Source organism: Rhizoctonia solani, chromosome 3 (assembly GCF_016906535.1).
Source record: "Rhizoctonia solani chromosome 3, complete sequence".
Classification (NCBI taxonomy): Eukaryota; Fungi; Basidiomycota; class Agaricomycetes; order Cantharellales; family Ceratobasidiaceae; genus Rhizoctonia; species Rhizoctonia solani.
Genome location: NC_057372.1, coordinates 2,584,848 through 2,603,360, shown reverse-complemented (window position 1 = coordinate 2,603,360; position 18,513 = coordinate 2,584,848). Strand labels below are relative to the sequence as shown.

Below are 18,513 nucleotides of genomic sequence, written 5' to 3'. Positions count from 1 at the left end.
GAAAAGAACAAGCCGCGAGGATGTCGCGTGTTGTGCTTATGCGCCGTAGCCCAGAAATACTTCGACTTGGCCGGCTGGCCTCGAGGCCAATATGATCTTCGTGCACGTGATGGCGACGCCAACCCCACAAGCTTGGAACTTTACATACCCTATGATAAGGTGTAACGTCCCTGCGCCTCGTGCGTTATTCTTGATCTCCATTGCTCAACATCCAATATGTTCGAACATTAATTTCACGAATGTTCGGAATATAAGTTTTATACAGGGGCTATTGTATTCTTTGCTCTGAATCATGATCGATCGGTACATACATTCTATACTACCAGGGATAGCGCCCCTCTGCCACTTCCACAACCCATCTGACTGTTTGCTCTGTCGTCCAATAATGCCTATAACTTATAGTCCACAGAGGTTAAAATGTAACAAAAGAAAAAGAAGAACAAGCTTCACTTACCCAAGAATCTTGCGAGCACGACTATCATCAATGATTATATCCATGAGACTAAGATCCCACATCGCCGGTTGAATATATTGTAGTTTGGTTTCCACAGCCCATTTAGGCACTGGTGCTAATTGGCCTCCAGTGATATTAGTCACCATTTTGAGAACGAGGTATCGACCTAGTAGGATTGCCTCAACAAAGAACGAGAGAAAATACATCATTAGCTCTGCATAGCGAATGAGTTGTGGTGGATTATCCAGATTAGGTACACACACCCGAAATTGGCTGGAACTTTAGATCGTGTTGGCTATAAAACTATCGGTTTCATTGTACGCTTGATCATAAGAACAAGATCCATACACACACGGCTCACCTGCATCATTTTCAAAACCTCAGAAAGAGGATAAATGGCCGCTTCACCTGTTATTGCAAATGATTGTCCGGCAACGTCTTCTGGGCGCTCGAAGAGAGCATCCGATAATTGGACGTGAGCGCGACCAACATCCCATGCGTTTACCATGCTGTTCATATGTCTATACCATGAAAATTTGAATTTAGGGAAAAAGTAGCGCACGACCACTTTACTCACTTTCCTCCCCAAGTAGGGTTGACTCCGGTGTTTTTAAGGATCTGTAACCCTTATGGTCAACTACGAGAGGCCTCAACAGAAAATTCCGCTTACCATAGAAATAAATATAGACTCGGGCCCCATTATAGCCCTTCAGCGCTTGTTAGTTAACGTTGATACATCAAACGCGAGTAGTCGGTAGCGAATTATAGCTTACATTCCGGGCCTTAAAACACCTGTACGAATGTTCTTGACACCATCTGAAGCGCGGACTATTTTTTCGGCCTCAAACTTTGTATTGGTATAGTGGTTTTTGGTCTTCGGACTGTCCTCCGGCGCATCATCCCCGAACACAGCTCTTCCTCGAGAGCCGAGAACTCCGAGCCGTAAGAAATTTGAGGGAGGAGCAAATATCCCAGCACTAGACGTGTACACAAATGAACCAACAGTTCCAAGGTCTTGCGACGCTCTAAGGACGTTCTTTGTCCCTTCGACGTTTACTTGATAGCTAAGATCTTTAAGATATTCCAGGCGCTCAAAATTTCTGATTAATGCTACCGTATGTATCACCGCCTCCGCCGTTCGTCCGGTGTTCCCGAAAGGTCGAGATATGGCATCTGCGATTGACTGGTAGTCGGTCACGTCTGCTTGAATAAACTCGGCACGAGATAGACTATCCACCGCATTGGCATCCGAATTGCCGGCCACCTTCGGCTCAACAACATCGATGATGCGGACCAGAGTTTCGCCGCGCGCCAGTAGTGTTCGTACTATGTATTGGCCGACAAGGCCTGAGCCCCCAACTACGACGTATGCCTTTCCAGTCACAGGGCCATGCGCTTTTATCGCTTCAGCAATGTCATGGGGCGTGGGGAGAGTCACTTTGACCAAGTCATCACTAGAAATAGGCGGACCCCTATAAGTAAGCGCAGATGGGTTGGGAGTAGTGAGACGTCTATGAAGAGCCAATAGATACACGACAAATGAAACAGTCACCCCAAGGATAATCCAACCGGGCATAATGCAAGCAACGATGGTCGAATGGAGAGGGATATCCTTTTATTGTGGATTATCGAAATTTTAACTAGACCTAATTCAGGAAATATGGTGCACATGATCAAGCCATATACTCAATCCAATAAACCGAGGCTGTGCGGAGCTGATGGATATATGAGACCTAAATCAATAAGGTATACGCATAGATGATGGGAATCTGGTAGGCTCCCTAAATCGGATAATCAAAGAACAAGCTAAACAATCATGCACCGCAATTTCTCTTTATTGACTGGCCCCCGTAGATTAATATCAAATACGCATATAAATGTGGACAGTACGCATATATGACTTAAAATTGGACTCTGGGACCCCAATCGCATTTCTCGCGGGGAGGGACAAGCCAAAACAACAGCGCAGATAGCAAAACTAGTCCAATCTACACGCTAAGTTTCAACTTTTAAGACTGATTAGAGGTAAATATTACTCGCTACAACAGATGGAAGAATCTTTAACCTCACTCCTCTGCAAAATCTGACGGAGTTCGTGAGCCCGAAATGTTCGAGAAGCTTAAGCGAGACGCTCATGGTAAGCTCGTTTATGCTTCTCGAGCATTTCGGGCTCGCGACCTCTGATGGGTTTTGCAGAATCTCCCTACTATAACACCAACTCCAACAAAATATGCAACTATAACTTCCTACGTACGTGTTTTTCCTTTATGCATATGGACTATGTTAAATAAAGCGCGACGAACGTGGCACTGTCTATATATGCGCGGGTTTAATAATTTGTAATAAGTTACATGCGTGTATATACAATATAATGAGCAATCGATCACATCCATAGTGGTCCATTTGAAGGAACATAAATCTAAACTAAAATTTACCGGAGATTTTCTTCAGAGCAGTATATTTGACTGCAATGAGCATAAGGACACAAACAATAATCATTGAACCTGTTCCAAGGCTAAGTGAGCGACAAGGATCCACTAGTGGTAAGCGGGACGCGCACCTGCATATAATCCAACAGCAACAAAGCTATCAGTCTTGCCCAAGATGGCTCCGGATATTGGCGGGCCAGCGAGAGCACCAGTCGCCGCAATTGTCATGAGCATACCGGTTCTTCTTCCAACGTCTTCAGGGCTGCCCATTTTGGCTACAGGAGCAGGCAACATGCCAACGAAGGTCCCGCATGCGATGCCGTAAACAGAAGACACAGCGATAAGAGCACCCTTAGAGCGTGCAAATGGCCAGATGAATGTACATATACCGGCAACAAGCGTGCTCGGGATGAGGGTATTGAGAGGCCCTACTTTATCGGTGACGTAACCTGACCCTACTCGCCCGACTAAGGAGGCGGCATTAGCAATGGGAATCAGGTAGATAGAAAATTCTTTTGGGATCCCTACTCCCTCTCTTCCGTAGACCTCAAGATAGGTCAGGACTATGGGCTTATAATTAGCCTCCGTATTGCCGTTGCTCAATTAGACGTCGACTCTACCTGTATACAACCCCAAGAATGATATAACTGCCGCCAGTACGTAGAGGGAATATGGGATGTAAAGGAATGACTGGAAGTTTAACAATCCACCGGAAGTTTTCCTGCCTGGCAAGCGGCGGCGAAGAGTCAGGATGGAGGTACCGAGGACAGCCAGCTCAATGAAGCCAATCCTGTGAGGAAGTTATGAGATCTGATAGCTTCAGTGTGGGAGAACCTTACACTCTCATGGCCCATTGAAACCCGATAAGCGGAATGAGCTTGCGCACTGTAATAGGGATCACCGTTCCTCCGATGCTTGCCCCGGATGCGATTATGCCAAATGCTAAACCACGGCGTTTTTGAACTAACATCAAGGGTGAGAGTTTGTTTAAGCGATTATAAACTGAAAGACGTACACCAGTGTGATACTACGGCAATTGCTGGGCCGAACAGGAAACCAGAGGCGAGCTATGTCACTTTGGTATGAGCTTAAGTCTGAGTACGTCAGCAAAAGAGCTCACCCCAACGCCAACGCCCTGACAAATCAGAAACTGCCAGTATTCTTTGCATTCTGCCGTCAGAAATGTTCCGCCCACAAGGACGATACTGGCAGCAATCTGGGGAATTCGAAAGTACCCCAAGTCGAAAAGCCGCCCGACTATCAGCCCCTGTGTTCGGGATAGTTAGAATAACATTTTTTTTAGTACAAAATAACACGTACAGGAAAAAAAACTAGGGCGTATTGGATGGATCCTATCCAGGAGCTGCAAGCTGGTATTAGTATGCTTGAGCAAAATACAAGATAAGTAACTAACATCGCAGATGGGCTGACATCCGCCATAATATCCTCATGATAGTAGGATTGGAAAACCTAACACCAATATATCAATACCAGCTGAATGACACAAAGTCGTGGTCCACTTACACCCCAAGCATTGACAAATCCAAACCTACATATATGAAGTCAAGCTGTTAGTCGCCAGATTCCAAGGCCACCGGTGCTGAAGTATAATAAACCTACGTTCCGAAAGTAACACACATGGACTATTTACACAGGCGTATCCCCGAAACGTCAGTAGAGGCTCCTGGCGTAGCAAAATCACAGAAACTTACGCCCGCTACAACCATCCAAGCGCGCAATCCTCCATCAGGGAATTCGTCTTTCGCCGGTGCCTCAGGCTTTTTCTCCGCAAGTTTCTGCTCAGGTCCAAAGTCGGTGTTCTGCCATTCCTCTTGGAGAGAACCTATCCTCGAATAGCCTGTCCCACCTATTAACGTCCTCTCCTCTTCAATGATGGATTGCGTTGGACTTCGGGAATCTGGAGTCCCATGCGCCGTATAAGGATTATACGGATTGACCAGACTGTAAGAATTGTATGGGCCGTATGGGCTGTATGGGTCGTATGGGTCATACGGGTCATAAGGATTAAAAGGGTTGTAAGGAGCTCGGCCCGACATCGTGGTCGCTCTTGTGGAAGGGGGGGATGAGACGCACAACGAGTTGCCGGGGGCCTTTTATTCGCATGAGGCAGCGTCTGTGGAGATTAGGTCAATGTATTGATAAGTCGGGATGCAGTGTGGTGCCGATGCTGAAATCGAATGAGCATCATCAGTTGTGACCGACGCAGCTAAAGAGCACAGCTTTAAGCGCCAGATGATTGAGTTGAGCAGAAACTCGGGCAGTTTGCTCGATCTACAATACACCACCAAGTCGACGAGCTCTTTGTCAATCGCACCAGGTACTCAGATTCGCCCGTCGTCCACCCCCCCCCCGTGTTTCTTTGCCCACGTCACCTGTTCTCCTCAGAGTGGTTGTAATCAATCCGTTGGGAGCAGACCGGAGGCAGCCTCATGTCTGCGCGTCAGTTGCGGTGAGTCCGATCAGCCACTAGCCCTATGACACAGCCTTCTCTATTCAATCAGATCACCACGCTACTGAAGTCCTGACTTGGCCAGTGATGGGAGTAAACATGATAGATCTGGATTCAAATGGAGCTCAATACTCTGGAGTCAATTTGCGAGGTAAAGAGCGCAATCGAATGTTATACAGTATGGGCCCAAGTTTAGGTGCCAGGAACAACCGCCAAGTTATTCGGAACATAAACTCTTGAGTTCATGATCGGCACACGCAAATTCTTCGAGTGCGAGATCACACAGCCTATGGTCAGGGGTGCCCACAGAATAAGGTGGCTGTTAACTAATCACGTGCTGGTCATTGGATCTCAAAAGGATTATTGTGAAGCCCTCGAACTTTTACTTGTACTGACGCTAAAGTCACCATAAAGAACAAAGTTCTAGAATAAGACTCTCTATTAAAAGAAGTTATCATAATATTCAAATTCTTGAACAAGAATTTCAACTAAGAGCAGCCCGTGGCCTCAAGCCCGGACTTGAGGTAGCAAAGGGTAGTCGGTGTAACCTTTGATAGATTCAGGGCCTGTGCTGTAATAGGTGCTTGGATCAGAAGCAACGGGTTCCAACCCAAACTTGATTCGAAGAGGAAGGTCAGGCTGAAATAATCGTTAGTCTGAGGTTTAAAGTCTCACTAAAAACATACATTAGATATGAACAAACGTCCAATAACTACCGCCGTATTTTCGAGTTTATCAGCTGTATTTGGGGCAGACAGGTGGTCGTAACCACCACCAGTGAGATAAGTGCGAGGGGACCAGAGTTGGTACGCAAATTCATTCGAAGCCTGTCATCATGTCAGGGTTATTTGGCAAATACTTCAGTGCGCTGACCTACCACGACTCCCTCGTCAAGCTCTTGTGTAGTCCCATTATCCGCTGAATTAATCCCTGGCTCAATCATGTGAATGTAGGATAGCTCGGAATGGTTCTTGGTGAGTTCAGAGATGATATAGGTGTATGTTGGTATTGGATTTCTCATCCCCATCTCTAATAAATAAGCTGAATATGCGCGCCGTTCCGCTGGGTACACATAGGACTTACCCTGTCCTTTGCTCCAAGGCGAGAACCTTATTCCTGTGCGGCTGGCCCCGATTTTATCTATCACGGCATCAACGACCTCAAGCAGAAAGCGAGACCTATTCTCGATAGAGCCTCCATAGTCGTCGGTTCGTTTGTTTACGACATCTTGTATAAATTGCTCTGTTAAGCTCCCACTAGAGTATCCAGGAGCCTTAGAACATTACTCAAACGGATCCAAAAACGAACGTACTTGCACGCATGGATTTCAACTCCATCGAACCCAGCTTCATGAACAGCTCTTCGAGCTGCTTCCGCATATAGCCCAACATATCGTTTAATCTCGTTTTGGCTGAGCTCTATCGGAGTTTCTGATCGCGATTCAAGTTTAACGGGTGATGAGGATACGTATGGGTGTCCACCAGCGGCAAGGACTTCAGGGTATCCCACCCGCCCAAGTGCTGCAATTTGAAGATAAATGTATGATCCGTTGGCATGGACGGTATCAACAACCTGCAGAATGCCATGTAAGACATCGTCTAAACAAGACTAGACAGAAATTCTCCTTACATTTTTCCAACCCTCAACTTGGGCATCGTTATAGAATCCTGGTAAATTGGGAAAACCTCCAGCTTCGGCAGCAACGCTTGTTCCTTCTGAAATGAGCAAGGTTCCCGGAATAGTTGAACGTTGTGAGTAGTATTCTGCAGTAATGGCAGTGACTACGCCGTCTACGGTTGCCCTTAACCTGGTCATAGGAGCCATGACGATGCGATGGGCGAGTGTGAGGTTCCCGGCCCTGAGGGGTTCAAAAAGTCTCGACGTTTCAGGCATGGTGGATAGGTGAGGTGTTGAGAGGAGAGCAGAATTATTGGACGAATAATAAAGCAACGTCTACGGCCCGGTGAGTCTTTTATACCTAACAGTGTTGTTTTGATCTATAGCATATAATGAGCTACCGCTTTCAAAGCCAAACGGAAAATGGTACCCGACAAATTTGTAATTCGGCGCGCGCCCAATCATGTTGCGTGATGGACTGGAAGCTGATTAGCGTGTATATACAAGTGATTATTAATTCAACAGCGCGATTGGCGGCTGGCATAGGTGGGAAAAGGTGACAGTCAATATCGCGGGAGTTATGTGTCCTTGAGCGTAGAGATTTATAAGTGAACCTTGGCTTGAATAAAATCCATCTAACCTTACATATAACCAAGGGGTCAGAATAGCCGAAAGGTATGACTATTACATAAATCCTTTGCTATACGCGTGTGGAATTATCGGTCATAACGTATAGATACAAACACCGCACTGATCTCCTTGGTATCATTTTCCTGGAACCTTTATGAGGGCGATTATAATCAAAAGAATGGATTTAAATAGCATACCCAAGTGTAAATCGCGACTGGCGTAGTAAAGATCAACGTTCCAAGTAAGCATCGGTATGTCTTACATGTCAATACTGAGTAACCTACAGTGCTCGTCGTTTGCCATAACATCATAGTCATTGATATTGCACTTGGTTTCTTCGTCCACATTGACCGCTGTTTTCTTGCAATAGGCACGGATATCTGGCAATGCCTCTCCAAGTATTCCGAGCTCGTGCGATTCTTGTACCGGGGTGCGACAGTCTATTGTGTATGCATAAGAAGGCTCTCTCGATGTAGTGTCCTGGTTCGACTTGGATGTACAAACCCAGTTGCCGCTGTTTGGGACCTTCGCCTGTGATAGCTGCCGAAACTTTAGCTCTAATACACTATCGGAAACAATGAATCATCCGGAGAATGAGGGGCGGAGCTACCCCGTAAGAATAGGTACTTCCCTCCATGCAAAATTATGTCAGGGAGCTCGGTGTCGGGAAGACAGATTGTGCAAGATCCCCAGACTTCCCACGGAATCAAGGCCGGGCCTTCTGAATTGCTACGATGATTGCAGTAATCCCGGTTGAATAAACTCAGTAGCCCTTGGAAAGGTATAAACAACAGGCCACTGGTCCCCAGATCCTTACTAAAACGAAGCTCGGACTGATAACTGGAATGGAGAGTCTCTTTTTCAGTAGAAGCCTCGTAATACAAGCATAAGTGATCCGAGGAGTTCTGCTCATAGGTTTTAGGTATATTACCCAATCGTGTGAACCAATAGGGGGTCTTGGGTACAACCGAAGGTACACAATGAACCTGTAGAGACAGGCCGCTTTGATCCTTATGGAGTGAAGGAAAAGCTAGACTGGCAACATGTTTGACCTCTCGAATTCGTGTTCCGTCATCACAAATGGGTGAATAGTACAAATCGATTCTGCCCGTCGGATTGGATTGGTTCGTTTCTATAGATCGATAGCCTTGAGGTATGATAAAATACTCCTCAGAAATGAACGAAATTGAGTATTCCGTATAAGCCGGAAGATAATATCGCTTATATAAAATAATATGAGATCCATATCGTGTCCCTTGTAGAAAAGATTGCTTACCCCAACCTCCACACCAATCACCCAGTCAAAAACTATAATTAACGGTTCACCTTCCGGGTGCTCGAAATTGGGCCGAAAAATGAAAGATAACATTCTCCCATAGATATGAATAGGCGGTCGTCGTGTAAGAAAATAGTGTTCAAGTAGACCAAGATTAAGAAGAGGAGTAGCGTCGATGGCATAAGGATGCGGCTGGTTGGTGGACAGTGACCGCAAGTGGATTCGGTAGCACCTCACGAAACGGCCTCGGTCATCCGGGTAAGGACAAGACTCAAGAAGAACCAACAAGTCAATCCGGGGCTGCGTTGCAAAGGCTCGCACGAAGGTATCCAAGATGTCATAGTGCCAGTGTTGAACTCGATTCCCGTATTAAGAGATGGTAATAGATAAAGACGAAGGGTGCAGCAACTAGAGCCATCACTCTCCCTTCCTGTGCGATGATAGTAGGCATACAGGTTATCCGCAAAGTAGGTCACAGTATCGTGTGGATCTGGGAATTCGATAAACTTGGGTTCACCCAGTTCGATACGCTGCCATTTCTTCTGGTGGTTTTGTAGCGCCTGTATCATATCTGAATAGCTCAGGTCTTCCGAGTTACTTTCGGAATCACGTATCCTGATTTTTCCAGTTGAAGAATGTATTGAAGATAGAGATCGTTATCGACAATACCCTTGAAATAACGGTTTATCTGTAACGTCAAACACCCGTTTTAGCCTGTTTCACTCAAAGTGACAGGAGACATTCCCTCTGAATGATCCCGACATCTATGGGTTCTAGATATTGAAGTATCCGTACTATAATCTCCGTGGTAAGACACAAAGCATGGCGAAGTAAGTTGGAAAACAGGTCAGCTTTCGATGGGTTACCCTGGGAATTTGGTCACGTGAATCACCACTTATTCTCATACACCAAAGAATCTGGTATCCCCTTCAAGTGAATATTCAGCTAGCACAAACAAATAATACTAGGAATAACGTCCAAGAAACACCAGAAAAATGACACGCACTCGTACGGCCACCTATTTCTCAAAACGTTCGATAGCAGAAAGGCCAATTGCATTATGTATGCGTAAAAAAACGTAAAGTAAGAGCATTTCATGATGGATCGTGTACCAATCACGCTGATTGTAAAGTCTATTTTGAAGTAACTGGGTCTAGAATTTTCCTCTGAGAGTGCCCAACGCCACGAATTTGACGCAAATCAACACAAAACACAGAGAATAATCATGGAACCTGAATAAATGCATGTAAGAATGTTGGCATTACTATGAATGAGAAGGCCACGAACCTGCGTAATATCCTACTTGAATAAAGCTACCCGTTTTGTCGCGAATAGCTCCCGAAATAGGAGGACCAGCAACGGCTCCAGCGGCAATAACACTCATAAGCATCCCGGTCCTCCTTCCTACATCGTCCATACTACCCATCTTGGCCACTGGGGTTGCAAGCATTCCGACAAATACACCACAAGCGGCGCCGTAGATACAAGCCAGTACGATGAGCGACCCTTTGTTACGGGCAAAAGGCCATGCATAAGTGCATACTCCAGCGACGAGAGTGCTTGGGATAAGAGTATTGATGGGCCCAATACGATCGCTAACAACTCCCGAGCCGACGCGACCGAACAGAGACGCTGCATTGGCGATGGGAATCATGTAGAATGCAAAATCTTCTGGAAGACCAATCTCGGTTGCATAGACCTCAAGATAAGTCAAAACTAGGAACTTGTCAGCTCGCTGGTTCGTATGATGAGATCTATGCTCACCTGTGTATAATCCAAGGAAGGACACCACCGAAGCCAAAACGTAAATCGAATATGGAATGTGTAGGAATGCTTTGAGGTTTAATAGACCACCAGAGACCTTTTTGGGAGGAAGACGACGACGCAGGGTAAGAATGGCCACGGTCAAAACGAATAGCAAAATGAATCCAATGCTAGAAAAGGCTAAGGGTCAACTATGGTTACATAACCAATGATCAAAGTGCATACATTCTCATTGCCCATTTGAAACCGACTATTGGTATGAGCTTTCTGACCGCAATAGGTATCACCGTACCACCAATACTAGAGCCAGATGCGAGTATACCTAGTGCCAGACCTCGACGAGCACGGACTGCCGATGCCGTTAGTTGCTTCATTAACATGCGACGCAATCAACTACTTACACCAATGAGACACGACTGCAATTGTTGGTCCGAACAAAAAGCCCGAAGCAAGCTAAATCCTATGTCATGCTTGGGTCGACAAAAGATAAACATAATCTACTCACACCTACGGCAATGCCCTGGCAAAGCAAAAACTGCCAATATTCATGACATTCAGCGGCCAGGAACGTCCCAATAATAAGCAAGGCAGCCGCGAATATTTGGGGAACCCGGTAATGACCCAAATCGAATAACCTTCCAGTCAAAAGGCCCTAGAAATTCGTCTTCATAAATAGGGCGATCTCAGTCTAGTGCGGATAATACTTACAGGCAAAAATACAAGGGCATACTGCACCGACCCGATCCATGCTCTGGTAGGATTGTTAGCGGGGGGAAGCATGATAAGGACACCAGTGTACATACACTGTGGATGGCGAGGTGTCGGAAAGAACAGTCTCTTGATAGTAAGCTTGGAATACCTAAGAAGAGTTATTGTTTTCTGATTGAACTCAAGATAGATAGAATACTTACACCCCAGGCATTGACGAATCCGAACCTGTAAACCACATGAAAGAGTCAGTATCAAGTCAATCTTGGGCATTGATGTACGCTGACCGCACAAGCGAACATCGACGCGATGTTAAAATAAAAACGAGAAACCTACGTGCCAAACGTCACACATGCGCCCTATGTTCCGAAGTATGATACGTCAAGAGGGTCAGATACTGTTATCTTACGGACTGGAAAGGAAAATGATTTACACCCAGAACAACCAGCCAAGCTCGTAGTCCACCATCAGGAAACTCGTCTTCGCCTTGGGCGATTCCCTCCTTCTTCAGTTCCTCGCGATCGGGGGCAGCATCGATGTTAGCCAGGCGATGGTGCTCTGGCTTTTCCTGGTCCGGATCCAGACCGGATTCTCTCTTGCCGGTATCACTTTCCGCAATCGTCTTTCCGTCGATGTCATCGCCGGTAGTACCGAGTGAAATGGGGCGGGACGAAGGCACGAGTGAAGTCGTCATGGGGGAGTCGAGGGAGAGCACGAACCGAACCAAGAAGGAGCCTTGTGTTTTTATTCGCGGAGTATTCGAAGGGGCTGAATACATTTCATCGCAAGATTTGCTGAGCGAGCGTGCCGTGTGGTGCCGCAATCAGAACCGGTCCGAACCGGGTAATAATATCTTCAGGGTGTGGGCCCGCTTGTCCTCGCTAAAGGTTGAATGAATCGCTAAGTGTTTTTCTACTTCATTTAGCAGAGTCACCTTTCGATTGATTGAATACAATATCTTTGGCCTAGTTAGAACTCTGCTCGATAACTATACCCTCCCCTCCCCCTCCAAATCTCTCGTTGCCTCTCAACACGCCATCCTGCCTGTGTCCGCATCGCGAAACTACCTCATAGTGTCTTGGCGAGCTGCTGCGTAATCACATTTGGCCTCATGCTGACCCGTGGGGGCGCTCATAGACATTCAATTCATTCACACAACACGATCTCTGGCTTGGTCCGCGGGGCCGATGTCACTCCTAACGCTAGGCAGAATATGCTTCGAATGACGCCCACGGCCAGTGCTGGCTTTATCCACCAATTCACTAAACTTGATCTTCGCATTATATGGATTACAACGCGGTGAATGACGTGCTAAAAGTGTTGTACTAGTACTGTGTTGGTGGAGCAGCCGGGCCCACTTTTTCAACGGCATCCCATTGCTAATTTTGGCAAGGTCTAGATCGATATCGAGTCGAATGTTGACCGGGCCGAAGCATGTGCCTTGCGGCACCATGTCTCATGGTGCAAGTTCAAGGATACACCGCGTATCCTTTGCCGCACAAATCTTCCTCCACCCCTGACGATAAACCGAGAACAACTTTGTTTGATAATGTATCTCAAATGAAGATAAGAATAACTTCATCTTAACGTAAATTGGACATTCCTCGGGTAGAAAGGTGATCTCAAAATGCGCGTGAAATTCGACTCGACTATCTATTCCGATATCTAACTGTGCTACCGTCGATCACATAAGATTCTCAAACTATAGTTTACCAGTGAAACGTCCTAGCGTGGCGTATTTGACACCAACCATTGACAACACGCAAAGAACGATCACCGATCCTGTAACAATTGCAAGCCATGACTAAGCACTCCATCAAACAAAGTTGCCACAAGCCACCCTCTCACCTGCATAATAGCCCACATACTCGAAGCTCCCAGTAGCGTCTCTGATAGCACCAGAACTCGGAGGACCAGCGAGAGCGCCGATCGTGACGATACTCATCAACATCCCGGTTCGTCGACCCACGTCGTCCACGCTACCCATGGTCGAAACGGGCATCGGCCACATGCCCGTGAAGAATCCTAGAGAGCCACCGTATATGCATGCGATGGCGATCAAAGATCCATCGCTGCGTGCGAATGGCCATGCGTAAGTGGCCACACCGGTGATCATCGTTGCTGGGATGAGTGCATTCAGAGGGCCTATACGGTCCGATAGGTAGCCGGAGCCTATTCGACCGAAGAATGAGGCACCGTTGGAAATCGAGATCAAGTAGGGGATTAGATTCGGGGAAATCTTGACTTCTTTTGCATACACCTGTAAGTACGTTAGGACTATATGCATAGTTGTGAGATAAATTGGGGCCTGATTTTAGCAGAAACGAACGAACCAGTATACAACCCTAACCACGCCAGCAATGCAGCCAATACATAAAGCGAGTACGGAGCATAGCGAAATGCACTGGGGTTTAACAGTCCTCCGGCAACGAACACTGGTGGGAGTCGACGCCGGGTAGTAAGAACGGCTACCACAACAACTACAAGTAGGATAAACCCGATACTGTACGAACGACTCAAAGGAGGGGGCATAGCGGATTGAGAAGGGTTACATACACTCGTATTGCCCACTTGAACCCAATCATCGGGATAAGCCGTCTCGCTACGATAGGAATGATTGTGCCTCCGATACTTGACCCGGAGGCTGCAATGCCTATGGCTAACCCACGACGAGCTTTAACTAATACCAAAGTCAGTAACCTGGCCGATTTGGACCATATGCATACATACACCAATGGGTTATGACCGGAATCATGGTCCCAAACAAAAGTCCCGACGCAAGCTACAAGCCACCTTCGTAAACGTTCACTTGCACAAAGATGTAGGACACGTACTCCGACTGCCAGTCCCTGGCATAGCAAGAATTGCCAATACTCTTTACATTCAGCAGTCAAGAAAGTTCCCGCAACAAACAACGCGGCCGCAGCGAGTTGAGGGCCACGGAAGTAGCCCAAATCGAACATTCGGCCCGTCACGAGCCCCTTTATTCGAATCGCTGATTAGAAGATTGTGTGGAGCGTGTTTATTGAACAAACTTACGGGAAAGAAAACAAGGGCATACTGAATCGATCCAATCCATGCACTGGGAAACAGTAGTGTCAGTTGTTACGTAAAGCAGGGTTTGGAATGACCGGACATTTTTGAAGGAGAAATGTGGGGGAGCATGGTCTCCTGGTAGTAAGCTTGAAATACCTGGCTTATACTATAAGGTAAATGCATTGGCTACGATGAATAAGGCACTTACACCCCATGTGTTTATGAATCCGAATCTATAATTAAACATGAAGTGCAACCATAGAGAACCAGTGACATGAAATTTCAACACTTGTGCAACTTTGTGGCTAATATGAATCAGCGTACGTGCTAAAAGTAATAGCAAACCCCTTTTATTTCGAGGCGCGAAACTTTAAATAGGACAAACGCGCACAAAACACAAAATGACTCACCCCTGCAGAGACTAACCAAGCACGCAGCCCTCCGTCCGGGAAGTCAGCCTCCTTGTCTTGGACTTGGACTTGGTACGCAGCCTCGATCTGGCTTGCAACCGACTTGGCATCCTCGTCACGGCGAGTTGCTTTTGGTGATGCCTGTGGGAATGTATCAGTAGTCATAACACAGAAAGGCGTAGTGTGCAAGACCGGACATTTTCACCTTTGCTTTTGTATCCGGCAAGTAATTCAGCGGCGAGCGAACTGATGGAACTAAGCGCTGGCTAAGAGCAAGGGCCCACCTTAATGACACCGGTATCCTATGCGATTGGGTAAAAGACGAGCATTGTATTCGCTATCGTTTTTGAAATCATCCCGTGTATAGCCATTGAGTTCCTAGAACCGTGTATTCTCTAAATAATCAAATCAATTCTTGATCGTATGCATAATAATAACTTTTCCAAGGCCACCCTAGTAAGAACAGAGGAATGATACGCCAAGAATATCCGGTCCGAAGTACCTGCCTCTCCGGTCCGGTGACCCAAACTAAACCCACTAGAATTTCATACCTACATCCTTGGCACGCTCGAAAAAGATAGGTAAAAATGAGATATGTATTGCCAAGAGAGGGACGAACATGCCGGTGCTAATAAGTATGCGTATGGAACGTGAATCCTTCACTTCAGGGCAACCAAGTGATATCCGAGAGACAGAGCAAAACAAGGAAAGAACTAAAAAAAAAATGGGTACGAACAAAACCCTCCAACACCTCAGCCTAATCTACACGAAAAAGTACAGTAGCAAGTTGAATTTTGGGGTCTGTTTAGATAAGATCGGCAACGTTGAGAGGCATCTCGTCAATTTGAGTGTTGTAGAATTCTAAAAGTCATTTTAGCGATCAATTGGAGTCTTGATGCGATGTGACGAGGACATGAAACTTACGTTCAATATCACGGAGCATGCGGACGTCTTCAGTCGTAACAAAATTAATGGCCACCCCCTTGCGACCGAAACGACCGCCACGGCCAATGCGATGGATGTAGTTTTCGCGGTTGGCAGGAAGATCGTAGTTAATGACAAGGGAAACCTGCTGCACGTCAATACCACGTGCAAGCAAATCGGTAGTGATCAGAACACGAGAAGTTCCGCCGCGGAAGTCCTTCATAATACCCTCACGGACGCCCTGTTCCATGTCCCCGTGCTAAAAGGAAGGGCTGATAAGTCTAAAATCCTGCAAGGTACGAGTACATAATAATACGTACCATGGCGGACACAGTAAACTCGCGCTCAGTGAGCTTTTGCGTAAGCCAGTCGACCTTCCTACGGGTGTTACAGAAGATGACAGCCTGGGTGATCGTAACGGTTTCGTAAAGATCGCAAAGGGTATCGAGTTTCCATTCCTCCTTCTCGACGGCAATGTAGAATTGCTTGATACCTTCAAGGGTAAGTTCATCACGCTTGACAAGAATACGAATAGGTTCGCGCATGAACTTCTTGGTAACCTCCAAGACATCGGCGGGCATGGTGGCGCTAAGCAGCACAACCTGAGTGTCGCTGGGGAGGAGCGTGAAGATATCGTAGATTTGCTCGGTAAATCCACGGCTAAGCATTTCATCGGCCTCATCCAAGCAGAAAAGCTTGATGGTTGCGGCTTTGAGAGCACCACGCTTAAGCATGTCGAATACACGCCCGGGGGTTCCAACGACTACTTGGCAGCCCTCCTGGAGTTTGGCCATGTCCTCACGAACGTTGGTGCCCCCGACACATGCCATGCTAGTGATGTTCATATAATCACCGAGAGCGACAACACCTTTTGGATCTGCTGGGCAAGTTCTCGTGTGGGAGCCAGGATGAGTGCCTGGGTGCCTCTCACATCCAGGTTAAGCTTTTGCAAGATGGAGATAGAGAAGGTGGCGGTTTTCCCAGTACCCGATTGGGCTTGGGCAATAACATCATGGCCCTTGATGACGGGCACGATAGCGCGTTGCTGAATGGCAGAGGGGCGCTCAAAACTAGAAAATATATAAGATCAAGACCATCAGGATCAGATGAGATAACTTACCCATATGCATACACTCCACGGAGCAACTCGGGGCGGAGGTCCATGTTGTCGAAGCTATAAAGGGAACACGGTGAGATAAAATTCCAAAGTAGGCCGAGTAGTGCTTACTTGTCTACGACCTGGTCCCAGTTGGACTCGATCTCATTGGCATTGATGTCCTGAAGTTCTTCGCTAAAATACCCCTTGACCATCAACCCTATGCCAGTACTAAAGAGATTGATGCACCTACCCCGACATGATTGCAGAAAAAACGCTGGATCCAAGTAGTCGACTTTAATGTGTCGACTGAGCTTGGATGATAGTTTGGCGACGATCTATGAGTCGTCACAAGCAAAGATAGATGGTGGTAGCAATTTGCCCTATGGCTCGCCACGGGAGATCTTTAATTTTTTTTGCATCCGCACACCGAGCCGCCCAGCGCCTAATTCCACCCTCACTTGATCCTTCGACAAGCAAACAACGCGTGACAATCGCAATGAATGATTTCTTTGGTATTTTGCCGTGAATTTTCAGCATCACTTGGTTCATGCTGGCCAACATGATTTACTCCGCGCCGTTATAATCTGCTTGGCATCGGTATGTAGAATGTGGTGCACGCATCCCTAGATTTCTTGTGTCACAAAGATTGGTAGCGCGCACTACTATATTGCTTATCCTTGTTTCTACTTGATTACACCTATAATATTGACGTTTAATCTAATACTTCTCAACGAAGTCATATAGCTTCTCATTCATGGAAGAGGAGCGGTTATATCAACTGTTCCCTCTATAGTACTCGCAAGAAAATAGGCTGGATCGATCCCCCAAAGATACCGCTCCCTTGTAGAGCGCACCCAGTTCGTACCTTATGCACCTCTCTGGAGTCTTGCACGTGCTTGGTGTGCCGACCGACCACTTCGTAGTCGCTTGGGTCTGTAGAACTTCTATTACAATTAACACATACCACGTAATTTGCAGATCGTCTATCGTTCCCGTAGATATGATTCGACCTTACACTATTCTAACAGAACCCGCAGACGCATACACTCACCAGACCTTACGATACTCACACTATCCCCCCCCCTCCCACTCAATTTATTCAACATTTATTCCATTGCGATTCAGCACCTTTACACTAAACATAATCAACATACCAGAAACGCTCCAAAAGGAATGAGGACAACAAACCTCTTGAGTAACAGTATCGGTCTCGTGCGTATGGTAGCTGCCAACTCATTTGGCTTATTCCAGATCTATTGCATCCACAGCAGCCTTCCATCTTCCAAATTGACTTCCGAATGGCAATTTTTTGTATTCGGTACCTATTTATCTAGTGTATAACGCATAGACGAATAGACTAAATTGGGAGTTCCAGCGTAGCCGCAAGGCGCCAATTTGTGCACCAGAAACGCCTAGTTGGTGAGAGTGATGTCTGACCGTGGATGAACGATTATAACGACGGTCACTATCATCTTCATACTGATTGCCTTTGCCGTTGTATCTGGGCTCCTACTCGGATCGGTACCGTCATACAGTCCGAGTCTAGATTATCCTTTTCCCCTAGATGGACTGGCACATACGATATGGTCCGACAGTGTTTGCTCACCCTTCTGCCCCTGCCTACAGTGATTGAAGCCCTTTAGGACATAATTATGGAGTGATCATCCACAAACTTGCAACTGCTTGACAGGAACTT

At 46.6% G+C, this 18,513-nt stretch overlaps 5 protein-coding genes across 5 annotated transcripts; all 5 read right to left on the bottom strand.

Moving 5' to 3' along the window:
• Positions 1 to 319: 319 nt before the first annotated feature.
• RhiXN_03238 (3-beta hydroxysteroid dehydrogenase/isomerase family protein) lies at positions 320 to 2,030 on the bottom strand (the record flags this gene model as incomplete). The annotated part of the gene is made up of 7 exons (XM_043323055.1): positions 320 to 389; positions 455 to 668; positions 718 to 757; positions 816 to 975; positions 1,032 to 1,072; positions 1,125 to 1,161; positions 1,228 to 2,030. The coding sequence occupies 7 exons, from the start codon at positions 2,028 to 2,030 to the stop codon at positions 320 to 322; spliced, it is 1,365 nt and encodes a 454-aa protein (XP_043178551.1).
• Positions 2,031 to 2,878: 848 nt separating this feature from the next.
• RhiXN_03237 (major facilitator superfamily transporter) lies at positions 2,879 to 4,940 on the bottom strand (the record flags this gene model as incomplete). Its single annotated transcript, XM_043323054.1, has 11 exons — positions 2,879 to 2,958; positions 3,015 to 3,446; positions 3,504 to 3,673; positions 3,723 to 3,846; positions 3,899 to 3,950; positions 4,004 to 4,150; positions 4,204 to 4,246; positions 4,298 to 4,353; positions 4,408 to 4,432; positions 4,504 to 4,526; positions 4,596 to 4,940. 11 exons carry the CDS (start codon positions 4,938 to 4,940, stop codon positions 2,879 to 2,881), a joined length of 1,497 nt encoding a protein of 498 aa, XP_043178550.1.
• Positions 4,941 to 5,860: 920 nt separating this feature from the next.
• On the bottom strand, positions 5,861 to 7,246 carry RhiXN_03236 (NADH:flavin oxidoreductase/NADH oxidase; the record flags this gene model as incomplete). The annotated part of the gene is made up of 6 exons (XM_043323053.1): positions 5,861 to 5,992; positions 6,040 to 6,180; positions 6,231 to 6,382; positions 6,437 to 6,609; positions 6,666 to 6,925; positions 6,983 to 7,246. The coding sequence occupies 6 exons, from the start codon at positions 7,244 to 7,246 to the stop codon at positions 5,861 to 5,863; spliced, it is 1,122 nt and encodes a 373-aa protein (XP_043178549.1).
• Positions 7,247 to 7,686: 440 nt separating this feature from the next.
• RhiXN_03235 (uncharacterized protein) lies at positions 7,687 to 9,445 on the bottom strand (the record flags this gene model as incomplete). Its single annotated transcript, XM_043323052.1, has 5 exons — positions 7,687 to 7,743; positions 7,798 to 7,814; positions 7,885 to 8,140; positions 8,167 to 8,329; positions 9,114 to 9,445. The coding sequence occupies 5 exons, from the start codon at positions 9,443 to 9,445 to the stop codon at positions 7,687 to 7,689; spliced, it is 825 nt and encodes a 274-aa protein (XP_043178548.1).
• A 695-nt stretch (positions 9,446 to 10,140) lies between these two features.
• Positions 10,141 to 17,075, bottom strand: RhiXN_03234 (major facilitator superfamily transporter; the record flags this gene model as incomplete). Its single annotated transcript, XM_043323051.1, has 26 exons — positions 10,141 to 10,592; positions 10,641 to 10,810; positions 10,866 to 10,989; positions 11,042 to 11,093; positions 11,146 to 11,292; positions 11,349 to 11,391; positions 11,444 to 11,499; positions 11,552 to 11,576; positions 11,685 to 11,707; positions 11,782 to 12,116; positions 13,197 to 13,625; positions 13,682 to 13,851; positions 13,905 to 14,028; positions 14,079 to 14,130; positions 14,183 to 14,329; positions 14,388 to 14,430; positions 14,480 to 14,540; positions 14,593 to 14,617; positions 14,795 to 14,935; positions 15,618 to 15,655; positions 15,719 to 15,977; positions 16,039 to 16,515; positions 16,572 to 16,788; positions 16,839 to 16,892; positions 16,947 to 17,009; positions 17,068 to 17,075. The coding sequence occupies 26 exons, from the start codon at positions 17,073 to 17,075 to the stop codon at positions 10,141 to 10,143; spliced, it is 3,735 nt and encodes a 1,244-aa protein (XP_043178547.1).
• Between the last annotated feature and the right edge of the window lie 1,438 nt (positions 17,076 to 18,513).